We start from the raw sequence: 17536 nt of genomic DNA, 5'->3' as shown, positions 1-17536 counted from the left end.
TGACCCTCCCTCAGGACAGTAACAATGGACAGACTGGGACAGACTGACCCTCCCTCACAACAGTAACAATGGACTGACTGGGACAGACTGACCCTCACTCAGGACAGTAACAATGGACTGACTGGGACAGACTGACCCTCCCTCAGGACAGTAACAATGGACTGACTGGGAGAGACTGACCCTCACTCAGGACAGTAACAATCCACAGGACAGTAACAATGGACTGACTGGGAGAGACTGACCCTCTCTCAGGACAGTAACAATGGATTGACTGGGACAGACTGACCCTCTCTCAGGACAGTAACAATGGACTGACTGGGAGAGACTGACCCTCACTCAGGACAGTAACAATGGACTGACTGGGACAGACTGACCCTCACTCAGGACAGTAACACTGGACTGACTGGGACAGACTGACCCTCACTCAGGACAGTAACACTGGACTGACTGGGAGAGACTGACCCTCCCTCAGGACAGTAACAATGGACTGACTGGGAGAGACTGACCCTCCCTCAGGACAGTAGCAATGGACTGACTGGGACAGACTGACCCTCACTCAGAACAGTAACACTGGACTGACTGGGACAGACTGACCCTCTCTCAGGACAGTAACAATGGACTGACTGGGACAGACTGCCTCACTCAGGGCAGTAACAATGGACTGACTGGGACAGACTGACCCTCTCTCAGGACAGTAACAATGGACTGACTGGGACAGACTGACCCTCACTCAGGACAGTAACAATGGACTGAATGGGACAGACTGACCCTCCCTCAGGACAGTAACAATGGACTGACTGGGACAGACTGACCCTCTCTCAGGATAGTAACAATGGACTGACTGGGACAGACTGACCATCACTCAGGACAGTAACAATGGACTGACTGGGACAGACAGACCCTCTCTCAGGACAGTAACACTGAACTGACTGGGAGAGACTGACCCTCCCTCAGGACAGTAACAATGGACTGACTGGGACAGACTGACCCTCCCTCAGGACAGTAACAATGGACTGACTGGGAGAGACTGACCCTCCCTCAAAACAGTAACAATGGACTGACTGGGAGAGACTGACACTCACTCAGGACAGTAACAATGGACTGACTGGGACAGACTGACCCTCTCTCAGGACAGTAACAATGGACTGACTGGGACAGACTGACCCTCTCTCAGGACAGTAACAATGGACTGACTGGGACAGACTGACCCTCCCTCAGGACAGTAACAATGGACTGACTGGGACAGACTGACCCTCTCTCAGGACAGTAACAATGGACTGACTGGGACAGACTGACCCTCTCTCAGGACAGTAACAATGGACTGACTGGGAGAGACTGACACTCACTCAGGACAGTAACAATGGACTGACTGGGACAGACTGACCCTCCCTCAGGACAGTAACAATGGACTGACTGGGACAGACTGACCCTCCCTCAGGACAGTAACAATGGACTGACTGGGACAGACTGACCCTCACTCAGAACAGTAACAATGGACTGACTGGGACAGACTGACCCTCTCTCAGGACAGTAACAATGGAATGACTGAGAGAGACTGACCCCCTCTCAGGAGAGTAACACTAGACTGACTGGGAGAGACTGACCCTCCCTCAGGACAGTAACAATGGACTGACTGGGAGAGACTGACCCTCCCTCAGGACAGTAACAATGGACTGACTGGGAGAGACTGACCCTCCCTCAGGACAGTAACAATGGACTGACTGGGAGAGACTGACACTCCCTCAAAACACTAACACTAGACTGACTGGGAGAGACTGACCCTCCCTCAGGACAGTAACAATGGACTGACTGGGAGAGACTGACCCTCCCTCAGGACAGTAACAATGGACTGACTGGGAGAGACTGACCCTCACTCAGGACAGTAACAATGGACTGACTGGGACAGACTGACCCTCACTCAGGACAGTAACAATGGACTGACTGGGAGACTGACCCTCACTCAGGACAGTAACACTGGACTGACTGGGAGAGACTGACCCTCCCTCAGGACAGTAACACTGGACTGACTGGGAGAGACTGACCCTCTCTCAGGACAGTAGCAATGGACTGACTGGGAGAGACTGACCCTCACTCAGGACAGTAACAATGGACTGACTGGGACAGACTGACCCTCACTCAGGACAGTAACAATGGACTGACTGGGAGACTGACCCTCACTCAGGACAGTAACACTGGACTGACTGGGAGAGACTGACCCTCCCTCAGGACAGTAACAATGGACTGACTGGGAGAGACTGACCCTCTCTCAGGACAGTAACAAATGGACTGACTGGGAGAGACTGACCCTCCCTCAGGACAGCAACAATGGACTGACTGGGACAGACTGACCCTCTCTCAGGACAGCAACAATGGACTGACTGGGACAGACCGACCCTCCCTCAGGACAGTAGCAATGGACTGACTGGGAGAGACTGACCCTCCCTCAGGACAGTAACAATGGACTGTGGGAGAGACTGACCCTCCCTCAGGACAGTAACAATGGACTGACTGGGACAGACTGACCCTCCCTCAGGACAGTAACAATGGACTGACTGGGAGAGACTGACCCTCCCTCAGGACAGTAACACTGGACTGACTGGGAGAGACTGACCCTCCCTCAGGACAGTAACAATGGACTGACTGGGACAGACTGACCCTCTCTCAGGACAGTAACAATGGAATGACTGAGAGAGACTGACCCCCTCTCAGGACAGTAACACTAGACTGACTGGGAGAGACTGACCCTCCCTCAGGACAGTAACAATGGACTGACTGGGAGAGACTGACCCTCCCTCAGGACAGTAACAATGGACTGACTGGGAGAGACTGACCCTCCCTCAGGACAGTAACAATGGACTGACTGGGAGAGACTGACACTCCCTCAAAACACTAACACTAGACTGACTGGGAGAGACTGACCCTCCCTCAGGACAGTAACAATGGACTGACTGGGAGAGACTGACCCTCCCTCAGGACAGTAACAATGGACTGACTGGGAGAGACTGACCCTCACTCAGGACAGTAACAATGGACTGACTGGGACAGACTGACCCTCACTCAGGACAGTAACAATGGACTGACTGGGAGACTGACCCTCACTCAGGACAGTAACACTGGACTGACTGGGAGAGACTGACCCTCCCTCAGGACAGTAACACTGGACTGACTGGGAGAGACTGACCCTCCCTCAGGACAGTAGCAATGGACTGACTGGGAGAGACTGACCCTCACTCAGGACAGTAACAATGGACTGACTGGGACAGACTGACCCTCACTCAGGACAGTAACAATGGACTGACTGGGAGACTGACCCTCACTCAGGACAGTAACACTGGACTGACTGGGAGAGACTGACCCTCCCTCAGGACAGTAACAATGGACTGACTGGGAGAGACTGACCCTCTCTCAGGACAGTAACAAATGGACTGACTGGGAGAGACTGACCCTCCCTCAGGACAGCAACAATGGACTGACTGGGACAGACTGACCCTCTCTCAGGACAGCAACAATGGACTGACTGGGACAGACCGACCCTCCCTCAGGACAGTAGCAATGGACTGACTGGGAGAGACTGACCCTCCCTCAGGACAGTAACAATGGACTGTGGGAGAGACTGACCCTCCCTCAGGACAGTAACAATGGACTGACTGGGACAGACTGACCCTCCCTCAGGACAGTAACAATGGACTGACTGGGAGAGACTGACCCTCCCTCAGGACAGTAACACTGGACTGACTGGGAGAGACTGACCCTCCCTCAGGACAGTAACAATGGACTGACTGGGAGAGACTGACCCTCTCTCAGGACAGTAACAATGGACTGACTGGGAGAGACTGACCCTCCCTCAGGACAGTAACAATGGACTGACTGGGAGAGACTGACCCTCTCTCAGGACAGTAACAATGGACTGACTGGGAGAGTCTGACCCTCCCTCAAAACAGTAACAATGGACTGACTGGGAGAGACTGACCCTCCCTCAGGACAGTAACAATGGACTGACTGGGACAGACTGACCCTCACTCAGGACAGTAACAATGGATTGACTGGGACAGACTGACCCTCACTCAGGACAGTAACAATGGACTGACTGGGACAGACTGACCCTCTCTCAGGACAGTAACAATGGACTGACTGGGAGAGACTGACCCTCACTCAGGACAGTAACAATGGACTGACTGGGACAGACTGACCCTCCCTCAGGACAGTAACAATGGATTGACTGGGACAGACTGACCCTCACTCAGGACAGTAACACTGGACTGACTGGGACAGACTGACCCTCACTCAGGAGAGACAAATGGGGTCCTGTCAATGTATTCAGTTTTCAGTCAAGACCCCGTGTGCTCGATGGAAATTTATGGGCTGGGAATGTTAATCTAACTTTCCAGACGGGAATCCCACAGGATGGGGTGGAATGCCAGGTTGACACCCAGTTCAATCCCACTCTCTATTGACTTCAGTGAAGAGGAAAATGAGAGCTGGTGTAAATCCAGCGTTGTGCCCAATCCGGTCTGTATCTCAACGGGAGGGATTGGTTAAATTTGCCCCATGAGTTCTAAACACTTTTTTGACTTGTCAAACATTTCGTTTGGTCTGGAAAATCTGGTAAAGAAACTGATAAAACCTCCAGGAAACAGTCATCCTCTTCAGAAAAATACCAGGCCCAGAAAATTAATCAAAAAAGAAATAATCAGTTCATTTAAGCATGGAGCCTGTTAAAAAGCTTCAGCAAATCCCAATTTAGAGAAAATACTTCCTCATCAATAAAAATTTCAAATAAGTGAACCTGAGAATGCCTTACAATGCATCCAAACAGTCGGGGGGCTGTTTCAGTCTGTTGCCTTGTCGGAGGTAGTCATAGATCTCGCTGTTTTCCACACCTGGGTATGGAGTTTGCCCGCGGGTCGCAATCTCCCACATGGTGACGCCATAGGACCACTGAAAGCAGAGAAACGAACATATCATCTACTATACAGGGAGCCAACTCAGAGCTTTACCCCCATAACGAGGGTTACTGCCCTTCATGGCAACTCAATGGACCTCAAAGGCTTTGAGATGTATCTCTGAGATGTGACAAGGAGCTCAGTAGATAAATGTTGGAGAGACTGAAGGATAGGTGGGTACAGGGGGGAGGGTGGGAAGAGGTAAGTAGAGTGGGAGGAGGCTTGTGTGAAGTATAAACATGGACCAGTCCAGCAAAATGACCTGTTTCTAAGTGGTGTAAAAACAGTGACCCCCCCCCTACTCTCAGTCCCGAATCTCTTACATTTAATCTCATGTCTACATCCCCTCATTCTGGACCCCTCAATCACCAGAACCAGTCACAGTGGCTGCAGTGTGTACTATCTACAAGATGCACTGCAGCAACTCTCCAAGGCTCCTTCGACAACACCTTCCAAACCCATGATCGCCAGCAACTAGCAAAGGGGCAAGGGCAGCAAGTGCATGGGAACACCGCCACCTGCAGGTTCCCCTCCAAGCCACACACCATCCTGATTTGGAACTATATCGCTGTTTCTTCTCTATCGCTGGGTCAAAATCCTGGATCTCCCTCCGTAACGGCACTGTGGGTTTTCAAGAAGGCAGCTCACCACCACCATCTCCAGGGAAATTAGGGATGGGTCATAAATGCTGGCCTTGATAGCAATGCTTGGAAAATTAATGAATATAAAGTTTTTTTTTTGTCTCCATTCACAATTTGAAACACCCAGTCGTGAAAATAACCCCAATTTCAATTTGTTACCTCACCACAGGATCATGAATGTACCCATTTACTGTTGCGCTATCAGGGAAGCACAATAAAAAATGCCTGAGAATGAGGTAGGGGCCTACCCTGTAACATTCATTTCAGAGGAACGGTCGAACACTTGGATTTCAATTTAAAATTATGTGGTCCTCAGACCTATGGCAGGAGTACAGACTGCAGATCACATACCACGTCACTTTTGGTCGTATAAACTCTGTCCGCCAGACTTTCAATCGCAATCCACTTCACTGGCATTTTCGAGATCCGGCCTTGTCGATAGTAATCCCCGTTGTAAATTTTTTTGGACAGCCCGAAGTCAGCCACACAGACATTCATATTTTCATTTAACCTGTGGTAACAAAGACATTGTTTTAAAATAATAACAAACACATCAAATCTTCAGCCCTGCCACCCAACATAAACCAAGCTCATGCAAAATTCTGCTGCCCGTGTCCTAACTCACATCAAGTCCCACTCACACATCACCCCTGTGCTCACTGACCTGCACTGGCTCCCAATCTGACAATGCCTTGACTTTCAAATTCACATCTTCACGTTCAAATCCCTCCATGGCCTCGCCCCCTCCATATCTCTGTAATATCTTCCTCCCCCACAATCCTCCAAGATATCTGCACTCTTCCAATTTTGGCCTTTTGAGCATCCCCGACTTTAATCGATCCACCATTGGCAGCAGTGCCTTCAGCTGCCCAAATCTCTGGAATTCTCCCCTAAATCTCTCCACCTCTCTTATTTCCTTTAAGATGCCCCTTCAAACCTACCTCATTGACCAACTCATCTGTCCTAGTCACTCCTGTGAAGTGCATTAGGATGTTTTACTACATTAAAAGCACTCTCTAAATAAAAGTTGTCAAGGTTACAGTAAGTGATTTGTTATTGTTCAGAGGTTGCCAACGTTCTCACTGCCTTTGTGTTTTTATTCCTATTTCTCTTTGTGCTCATCAAGGCTGTGCGTCTGCGGAGTTCCCAGGAGGCCCGGGGATTCGAGCCCATTCCTCCCTCACAAGGCCTGATGGGAAATCTCTCCTGCCGACAACCATGAGCGGATTCAGGCGGGAATCACTGACCCGCCTTTATTGGCATGGGCTGCCCATCCTTAAAACGACAATGACCAGGAAACTTAGGAATGCCCCGGGGCAGCCAGGATTTTCCCTCCACTGCCAATGGCACTGGATTCCTGGGATTTGCGGCAGTCTCATTGAGAGTAGAATTTTAAGGTTCTGCCCCAGGTTTTGATTTCTCCAACCAGCGGAAGTAATTTCTCTCTATCCACCCAATTAACTTCTTTAACCATCTGAAACACCTCAATGAGATCACCGCTTAATTTTCTATACTCGAAGGAATACAGACCGAATCTGTCCTCGTAATTTGACCCTTTTAGCCCAATATCAGGATATCACAGGGAGTGAGAGCAGGATATCAGAGGGAGTGAGACCGGGATATATTGGGATATCACGGAGAGTGAGACTGGTATATATCAGGATATCACAGGGAGTGAGAGCAGGATATCACAGGGAATGAGACCGGGATATATTGGGATATCACGGAGAGTGAGACTGGTATATATCAGGATATCACAGGGAGTGAGAGCAGGATACATCAGGATATCACAGGGAGTGAGAGCAGGATATCACAGGGAGTGAGACCGGGATATATTGGGATATCACGGAGAGTGAGACTGGTATATATCAGGATATCACAGGGAGTGAGAGCAGGATATCACAGGGAGTGAGAGCAGGATACATCAGGATATCACAGGGAGTGAGAGCAGGATATCACAGGGAGTGAGAGCAGGATATCACAGGGAGTGAGAGCAGGATACATCAGGATATCACAGGGAGTGAGAGCAGGATATCACAGGGAGTGAGAGCAGGATATCACAGGGAGTGAGACTGGTATATATCAGGATATCACAGGGAGTGAGAGCAGGATATCACAGGGAGTGAGACTGGTATATATCAGGATATCACAGGGAGTGAGAGCAGGATATCACAGGGAGTGAGAGCAGGATATCACAGGGAGTGAGACCGGGATATATTGGGATATCACGGAGAGTGAGACTGGTATATATCAGGATATCACAGGGAGTGAGAGCAGGATATCACAGGGAGTGAGAGCAGGATACATCAGGATATCATACGGAATGAGACCAATGTAGATCCGGTTATCATTTCAAGTGATAACCCTCTTTGCATCTGATCTACATTTCAGACGTTTCCATGTAGTAATCACAAGAGTCAGAATGTCCAGAGTTACTGAGCTGACTCAATCAGAGAGTTCTGATTGTTTAATGTTTAAAGGGATTGAATATACACCCGAATGCCTGCTCTGATTACAGCTGTATAACAAAACACAACTTTCACAGCTGTCCAATTCCCGAATCCCATGAACACAACCAGTGTGGATCCCAGTGCAGTGACTCGGTGAGTCACAGTGACCAGCCAGGTCCAGTTTAATCCTGGATCTGTGGCTGAGTTAACTGGCCTGAGCTGGGGTAATGTTGGGAGTGTTATAGTTCTCTTCAATGCTGCTGGGTTAAAGAGGGGGGAATCAACCATGTTCCCAATCCAGTAACCGTTATGAGATTAACGTGTGGACACAAAGTGACAGGAACAGGCTGAGATCAAATAGTCTGTCAGTGCTGACGGAGCCCACACAGACAGAATGGGGAGTCGGGTGAGATACTGGAGAGCAGAGGATGGGAGAAAGCTGGACAGATCACACACGGACTCACATGCAGTTGCGAGCAGCCAGGTCTCTGTGAATGAAGTTCTTGTTGCTGAGGTATTCCATACCCCGTGCAATGTCAGTCATGAACTTTACCAGAGTCTGCATCGGGAGGTACTGCAAAAGAAGAGGAATCATTAGCAATTCACAGAGACACGAGACTCAGAGAGGAGAAAGGTCACACAGAGACATTAGGATTAACACATCCCAAAGTGCTTTCCGGCCAACGAGGAACAGATTGAAGTGTCGTCACTGTTGTAATGTAGGAAACACGGCAAATAATTCGTGCCCAAGAAGCTCCCACAAACAGCAATGATGAAATGTCATTGACCTGAGACGTTAACTGTTTCTCTCTCCACAGATGCTGCCAGACCTGCTGAGCATTCCCAGCATTTTCTGTTTTTATTTCAGATTTTCAGCATCTGCGGTATTTTGCTTCTGATTTCCTGAACACGGAAATAATTTACCAGAAAAATCAGGAGCGCCACCAGTTTCCAGAGCTGTGACCCCCGTCAGAGGAGTCCAGAGGGTAGATATTTTACCCCAGGGAGAAGGGAATGATCGAGAGTGCGCATATTTGCCCTTTAGTGGCCAATTGTACGGCAGGTTCCAAAGACCAGGTAGCTCCTATTCCGTTATGTTAAAAACCATTCACAACATCCCGAAGCACATTAGAGCCAAATCAAGAACTTCTGAAATGAAATGTGGGGAACGTGGCACATTGTTCCACAAACCGCAATGTGAGAAGTTGTTTTTAATGATGGTTAAGGGACAAATATTGGCCAGGACACTGGGGAGAACTCCCCACTGGCACTTCTTTGAATAGTGGCTGTGGGATCTCTGGGATCTGAGAGGATAGATCGGGCTTCAGTTTAAAATATCATCCAAACAGAAAAAGCGCTTGTGACAGTGCAACACTCCCTCAGTGCTGCGCTGGGAATGTCAGCTTAGATTATGTACTCAGGTCTCTGGTGAGAGAGCTTCATACTATGCCAAGGCTGAGACTACAGCCGGCCAGGAATGCGGTGCAGTGTTTAAATGTAGCAGGTCCCTGGTGTCCACTAAAGTATAACGAACGCTCTGACGGTGGCCTGGTGTGACACTGACCACACAGGGTAGGAAGGGCCATTGATTCCAGCTCCAATCCATACTGAGTTGGCTGAATGGAGTCAGTGGGGGCTCAAGTGGGCCTTGCTGTCCCTGGGCTGGGGCAGGAAACTTCAGCCAATGTTTCTGATTCCTGGATAACAATGGGATGGGCCCATGCTGGATAGTCCAGGTACGAGGGCAGGAAGGGTCATGGCTAGGATGCACCCTTTGGTCAATCAGCCAACATCCAGGCACGCTATGGAAGACTGGACATCTGAATGAGAAACCAAAAGGGGGTTGGTGTACATTGAATAGTTTTACAATATGAGGCAGGAGAGGAGAGTGTGCAGTGCGAAGGTGGGGGAGGAGGGAGTGCAGTGAGAGATGGGAGGGGAGGGGCGAGGAGGGAGTGACTGCAACACTGAGCCGAGTCCTCTTGACAAACCCAGCAGTTTACCAAAACCCCAGCCCTCTTCACCCATTCTCCCCTTCTCCTCCCCCTCTCCTCCCCTTCCCCCTCCCCCCTCCCCTCGCCTCTCCCTTCCCTCCTCCGCCCTCCCTTCCTGCCCCTCCCCTCCCCCCCTCCCCTAGCTCCTCTCCTCCATTCCTCCCCTCCCCATCTCCCCACTCACCCGTCTTCCCCCCTCTCTCCCCTACCGCCTCCCCTTTAACCCTTCCCTCCTCCCTCCTCCCCCCTCCCCGATTCTGAGGCAGAATCCGGGATCTTACCACAGGGCTCTCTCCCAGGCGAGAATACAGCAGGAAGCTGTGGAGATCCCCGTGCTTCATGAACGGGAGGATGACGACAGGTGAGGGGAATCCTTCGTTCTGGTGATTCTGCAGACAGACGCCTGCATTCAGAGACAGAAACAAGACAAGAATTTAAAAAACTCAACCTCAGCGGTTCGGACACATTAAACCTCGAAACCTCGCCCGATCCCAATCCCGGTTCTCACCTCGTTAGCTAGGATGGGGGCAGAGGGTGGGACCTCCCCATCGGCCTCAGTGCCACAGGCGAGGGAGTGGGCAGAGTGGACTGGGGTCTCCTGCTTTGCCCTCTGACCCTCCTCAATCCCCCTCCTGGCTGGTAAAGTGCAGCTGTGGAAGTTAGTGAAGGTGGGACCGACCATGATTACAGCTCCCACCACTGACACTCGTGACAGATGACCACAGTCAGTGGGTCTTTGAGAGTGTTCATGTATTGATCATTGAAACTTCCAGCATTGAAAGAGGCCATTCAGCCCATCAGGCCTGTGCTGGCTCTCTGAATGAGTTACTAGTCTCACTGCAGCACAATCGGACATGTTGTCAGATTTCACTCTAATACAATTGATTTTAAACACAAACCAAGCATGGCGGTCAGCCAGAAACAAAAATCACTCTATTGGTACATTGGACTTCTCCCAATTATCAATAAACAGTTCGCAACAATACAGCTTTCAAAGAAGAGGCTGTATGGCATCCAAAATAAAGGGTTGATCACAATTTAAGCGGGTGTGTTTTATTCCAGAAAAAAACCCTTGGGGCAGGAATGCAGACGGGAACTGTATGAATATTGAAGAAGGTTCCGAGATTGGGCTCCCAGTGGGGAATTTCGCCATGGACAGAAGCAAAGCGGCAAATTGCAGGCTTGCTGCCGGTGATCTTGGGAGAGCACGGCTGCCCTGGGGGTGTCCCCCACGGTGGTGTCATGTGGAGATATTGGTGCAATGTTTTCATCACGATACACAGCCACCATCTACTGAAAGCAATCCTGGAGAGAATATCAGACACCACAACAGGAACCTAGTGGGCCTCATCAGCTGAATATTCATTCATTCCCTTGAAAAACATCATTTTAAAGGAAAAAGTTTTGAATTCACCATACCCAGTAAGCGCATCACGTTGGGATGGTCAAACTCCTTCATGCAGACGGCTTCTCGAAGGAAGTCCTCCATTTCAGTCCGTGTACATATCGCAACTGCAGAGAGTAAATGAGAGGTCAGCACGAGGGGGATTGAGAGGGTCAATGAGAGTGACCCACCTTTCTCAGTGCTTATCATGTACAAAGAGACATGGCGAGGTGGGCTGTCAGGAAAGGGTCAGAGACACAATCAGATAGAAGAGTCATAGAGTGATACAGCACTGAAACAGGCCCTTCGGCCCACTGAGTCTGTGCAGACCAACAACCACCCATTTATACTAATCCTACATTAATCCCATATTCCCTACCACATCCCCACCATTCTCCTACCACCTACCTACACTAGGGGCAACTTACAATGGCCAATTTACCTATCAACCTGCAAGTCTTTGGCATGTGGGAGGAAACCGGAGCACCCGGCGAAAACCCACGCAGTCACAGGGAGTACCCAGAACCGAACCTGGGTCCCTGGAGCTGTGAGGCTGTGGTGCTAACCACTGCGCCACTGTGCCAGGTCTCATACAATAATACAACACAGAGGAGGCCATTCAGCCCATTGTGCCTGTTGCAGCTCTTGAAAAGAACTATCCAAGTCTCATTTCCCTGCACTTTGATAAAATGTCACATTTTCAGCTATTTATCCAAACTTCTTTTGAAAGTTGCTCGTGAATCTGCTTCCACTGCCCTCTCAGGCAGCGCCTTCCAGATCACAACACCTCACTGTGTAAAATGAATTCCTCACCTTCACTTCTAGTTCTTTTGCTAATTATCTTAAATCTGTGTCCTCTGGTTACTGACCCTCCTGCCACTGGGAACAGTTTCTCCCTATGTATTCCATCTTATTCTCTGCTCCGAGGAGAACAATCCCAGCTTCTCTCTCAAGTCCCTCATCCCTGGCACCATGTTGGTAATTCTCCTCCGCACCCTCTTCATTTCCAGTCTACTGCCTCAGGAGAATTTCAGGGCAATCTCCACTGCCCCTCTTTCCATCAGCACCAGGCTGCAATGTTCATGCCTCGTGTGGGCACATAGAAACTTGTGTTTGGTCAAGTTTGAGAGAAGACCTAGATCTAGATTTTTCCAAGTCTTTTCCACAGCTCACAGAGCAAAGAAGAGCATCAGCTTATAGATAGAGGCAGAGTCTTATGGTTTATTCCAATGTAGCCCACAGCAGAAATGTGGTGGCGGTGGGGGGGGGGTAGAATATTATGCTTTCCTCCGCGGTGGGTTTGGAGAGACGGGGAGTGCATAAAATCGGGTGGGATAGTGGAGGGGGAGGCCAGCAGCTCTGCAAGGGCAGGACTTCTGACGCCGGAGTCCTTGATCCAATGGAAGTCTCTGCATTCCACTTAATTCCCTGATTGGCACTAGATCCAGCCAGCTTTCCAAGGATGAGGCGACGCGGGATCTCGGCATTGATTTTCCAGACGTCAAGAGCCCTGTTGCCAGAATCAAATCCCGGCAATGGTCTTGATGACCAGAGATGGCCAAGAATTTGAAGGCAGATTTGAGAGAAAAACCACATCCAGATCTTTACCAGAGCTCACAAGGTAAAGTCGGGGGATGGGGTTTCAATGAACAAACCAAGACCGAACAGTTCACTTGAAGTTTGGGCTAAAATTAAACAGCAGAAGAGAGGATTTAGGGGGGAGAAAAAGCATAAGATGCAGCAGATGGCCAGAGACTGACACTGTGCAGAGTGACGAGTCCCCGAGAGAGCTGACTGCCCAGGAGCCATTCTGGAGACAACTTTCTCTCAAACCTGGGGACTGGAGGGAAGAGAAGTGCGAGGGGGGAAGGGAGGGGAGGGAATGGAGCGCAGAACAGGGGGAGGGGAGGGGAGAGAGTGCAATATGAGGGAGGGGAGGGGAGAGAGCGCAGTGCAGGGGAAGCGGAGGGGAGGGAGCACAGTACAGGGGGGGAGGGGAGGGGAGGGGAGGGAGTGCAGTACGGGGGGAGGGGAGGGGAGGGAACACAGTACAGGGGGAGGGGAGGGGAGGGGAGAGAGTGCAGTACGGGGGGAGGGGAGAGAGTGCAATACAGGGCGAGGGGCAAAGAGAGAATGCAGTACGGGGGGAGGGGGGAGGGTGCAGTACAGGGCGAGGGGAGAAGAGAGAGTGCAGTACGGGGGGAGGGGAGAGAGTACAGTACAGGGCGAGGGGAGAAGAGAGAGTGCAGTACGGGGGGAGTGGTTCCTGCAGATTGGAAGGTCGGAAATGTCACCCCACTATTTGAAAAGGGAGGGAGAGAGAAAACAGGGAATTACAGATCTGTTCGCCTTACATCAGTCATTAGGAAAATGCTAGAATCTATTCTAAAGGATGTGATAAATGGACACTTGAATAATAATAATCTGATTGGGCATAGTCAACATGGATTTATGAATGGGAAATCATGTTTGACGAATCTGTTGGAGTTTGTTGAGGGTATTACGAATGGAATTGATAAAGGGGAGTTGGTGGATGTGGTACAATTGGATTTTCAAAAGGCCTTTGATAAAGTCCCCCACAGGAGGATGGTGAGCAAAATTAAAGCACATGGGATAGGAGGTAATATACTGGCATGGATTAAGGATTGGTTAACAGGCAGAAAACAGAAAGTAGGAATAAATGGGTCATTCTCGCGTTGGCAGTGGAGTACTGCAGGGATCAGTGCTTGGGCCCCAGCTGTTCACAATATATATCAATGATTTGGATGTGGGGACCAAATGTAGCATTTCCAAGTTTGCAGATGACACAAAACTAGGTGGGAATGTGTGTTGTGAGGAAGATGCAAAGTGGCTTCAAGGGGATTTGGAAAGACTTAGTGAGTGGGCAAGAACATGGCAGATGGAATATAATGTGGAAAAATGTGAGATTATCCACTTTGGTAGGAGGAATAGATGTGCAGAGTATTTCTTAAATGGTAAGAGATTAGAAAGTCTAGATGTACAAAGAGACCTGGGTGTCCTTGTCAATAAGTCACTGAAAGCTAACATGCAGGTGCAGCAAGCAATTAAGAAGGCAACTGGTATGTTAGCCTTTATCGTAAGAGGATTTGAGTACAGGAGTAGCGAAGTCTTGCTTCAATTGTATTTGAACCTTGGTTAGACTGCACCTGCAGTACTGTGTGCAGTTTTGGTCCCCTTACCTTAGGAAGGATATTACTGCCATAGAGGGAGTGCAACCAAGGTTCACCAGACTTGTTCCCACGATGGCGGGGCTGTCCTATGAAGAGACTGGGGAAACTGGGCCTGTATTCTCTAGAGGTGATCTCATTGAAACCTACAAAATACTTAAAGGGATAGACAGGGAGATGCAGCTAAGATGTTTCCCCTGGTTGGGGAGTCCAGAATCAGGGGACATAATTTCAAAATAAGGGGGAAGCCACTTAGTACAGATATGAGGAGGAATTTCTTTACTCAAAGGGTTGTGAATCTTTGAAATCCTCTGCCCCAGAGGGCTGTGGAAGCTCAGTCATTGAGAATGTTTAAAGCAGAGATTGACAGATTTCTAAATACCAATGACATAAGGGTATATGAGGATAGTGTGGGAAAAAGGCATTGAAGTGGATGATCAGCCATGATCGTATTGAATGGCGGAGCAGACTCGATGGGCTGAATGGCCTACTCCTGCTCCGATGTTCCTATGTTCCCTATCTACCAACTCCGTCCCTCTCTCTGGCAACAGTCTGCAATTAAGCCAGTCTGGTTTTTTTTATTCGTTCATGGGATGTGGGCATCGCTGTCTAGGCCAGCATTTATTGCTCATCCCTAATTACCCTTGAGAAGGTGGTGGTGAGCTGCCTTCTTGAGCCCCCTCCAGTCCATGGGAGGTAGGTACACCCACAGTGTTGTTCGGAAGGGAGTTCCAGGATTTTGACCCAGTGATAGTGAAGGAACGGCGATATAGTTCCAAGTCAGGATGGTGTATGACTTGGAGGAGAACTTGCAGGTGGTGGTGCTGCCATGCATCTGCTGCCCTTGTCCTTCTAGATGGTAGAGGTCGTGGGTTTGGAAGGTGCTGTCTAAGGAGCCTTGGTGCGTTGCAGCAATGTATCTTGCAGATGGCACACACTGCTGCCACTGTGTGTCGGTGGTGGAGGAAGTGAATGTTTGTGGATCGGGTGCCAATAAAGTGGGCTGCTTTGCCCTGTACGGTGTTGAGCTTCTTGAGTGTTGTTGGAGCTGCACCCATCCAGGCAAGTAGAAAGTATTCCATTACACTCCCCTGACTTGTGCCTTGTCGATGGTGAACAGGCTTTGGGAAGTCAGGAGGTGAGTTACTCGCCGCAGGATTCCTAGCCTCCAACCTGCTCTTGTAGCTACGGTATTTATATGGCTACTCCAGTTCAGTTTCTGGTCAATGGCAACCCCTAGGATGTTGATAGTGGGGGATTCAGCAATCGTAATGCCGTTGAATGTCCAAGGGGAGATGGTTAGATTCTCTCTTGTAGGAGACAGTCATTGCCTGGCACTTGTGTGGTGCGAATGTTATTTGCCACTTATCAGCCCAAGCCTGGATATTGTCCAGGTCTTGCTGCATTTCTACATGGACTGCTTCAGTATCTGAGGAGTTGCAAATGGTGCTGAACATTGTGCAATCATCAGCGAACATCCCCACCTCTGACCTTATGATTGAAGGAAGGTCATTGATGAAACAGCTGAAGATGGTTGGGCCTAGGACACTACCCTGAGGAACTCCTGCAGTGATGTCCTGGAGCTGAGATGATTGACCTCCAACAACCACAACCATCTTCCTTTTCGCTAGGTGCAACTCCAATTAGTGGAGAGTTTTCCCCCGATTCCCATTGACTCCAGTTTTGCTTGGGCTCCTTCATGCCGTAATTGGTCAAATGCTGCCTTGATGTCAAGGACAGTCACTCTCACCTCACCTCTTGAGTTCAGCTCTTTTGTCCATGTTTGAATCAAGGCTGTAATGAGGTCAGGAGCTGAGTGGCCCTGGTGGAACCCAAACTGAGCGTCACTGAGCAGGTTATTGCTGTGCAAGTGCTGCTTGATGGCACTGTTGATGACACCTTCCATCACTTTACTGATGATCGAGAGTAGACTGATGGGACAGTAATTGGCCGGGTTGGACTTGTCCTGCTTTTTGTGCACAGGACATCTCTGGGAAATTTTCCACATTGCCAGGTAGATGCCAGTGTTATAGCTGTACTGGAACAACTTGGCTAGGGGTGCGGCTAGCTCTGGAGCATAAATCTTCAGTACTATTGCCAGAATGTTGTCAGGGCTCATAACCTTTGCAGGATCCATTGCCTTCAGTTGTTTCTCGATATCACGCGGCGTGCAACCTTGATGTCAAATTTGACCCCGAGATGAGCTTCTGACTACATATTTGTGCCATCACTAAGGCCACCTATTTCCACCTCCATAACGTCACCTGACTTTACCCCTGTCTCAACTCATCTGCTGCTGAAACCCTCATACATGCCTTTGTTACCTCTAGACTTGACCATTCCAATGCACTTTTGGCTGGTCTCGCACATTCCACTCTCCGTAAACCTGAGGCCATTCAAAGCTCAGTTGTCCGTGTCTTAACTTATACCTACTCCTGTTCCTCTTTCATCCCTGTTCTCACTGACCTACATTGACTCCAGTCAAGCAAGATCTTGATTTTAAAATCCTCATCCTTGCTTTCAAATCCCTCCATGGCCTCACCCCTCCCTATCTCTGTAATCTCCTCCAGCCCCACAACCCTCCAAGATATCCGTGCTGCTCGAATTCTGTTTCTTGTGCGTCTTTGATTTTAATCACTCCACCATTGTTGGCCGCGCCTTCAGCTGCCAGCATCCTAAACTCTGGAATCCCTCCCTACACCTTTCTGCCTCTCTACCTCACTTTCCTCCTTTAATACACTCCTTAAAACCTATCTCTTCGACCAAGCTTTTGGTCACCTGATCTAATCTCTTCTTGTGTGGCTCAGTGTCATATATTTCATAATGCTCCTGTGAAGCACTTTGGGATATTTTATTACATTAAAGGTGCTATAGAAATATAAGTTGTTGTTTAGCTCATGCAGATTCAACTCCTCTCCATTCCACCACACCCACCC

The 17536-nt window shown here is 49.5% G+C and overlaps 1 protein-coding gene across 1 annotated transcript in view; it reads right to left on the bottom strand.

Annotated features, from left to right (window-relative positions):
- Positions 1-17536, bottom strand: part of LOC137353144 (tyrosine-protein kinase receptor UFO) — a 268260-nt gene that overhangs the window by 93173 nt on the left and 157551 nt on the right. Inside the window, exons 15-19 of the mRNA XM_068019190.1 lie at positions 11448-11540; positions 10310-10431; positions 8499-8608; positions 5936-6095; positions 4802-4938 (exon numbers count right to left, since the gene is read on the bottom strand). Of these exons, the coding sequence (XP_067875291.1) occupies positions 4802-4938; positions 5936-6095; positions 8499-8608; positions 10310-10431; positions 11448-11540 (622 nt within the window). The remainder of the gene's footprint in view (positions 1-4801; positions 4939-5935; positions 6096-8498; positions 8609-10309; positions 10432-11447; positions 11541-17536) is intronic.

Source organism: Heterodontus francisci, chromosome 40, assembly GCF_036365525.1.
Source record: "Heterodontus francisci isolate sHetFra1 chromosome 40, sHetFra1.hap1, whole genome shotgun sequence".
NCBI classification, from domain to species: domain Eukaryota; kingdom Metazoa; phylum Chordata; class Chondrichthyes; order Heterodontiformes; family Heterodontidae; genus Heterodontus; species Heterodontus francisci.
The sequence above is the reverse complement of the archived record's forward strand: the minus strand, read 5'-3'. Positions and strand labels throughout refer to the sequence as shown.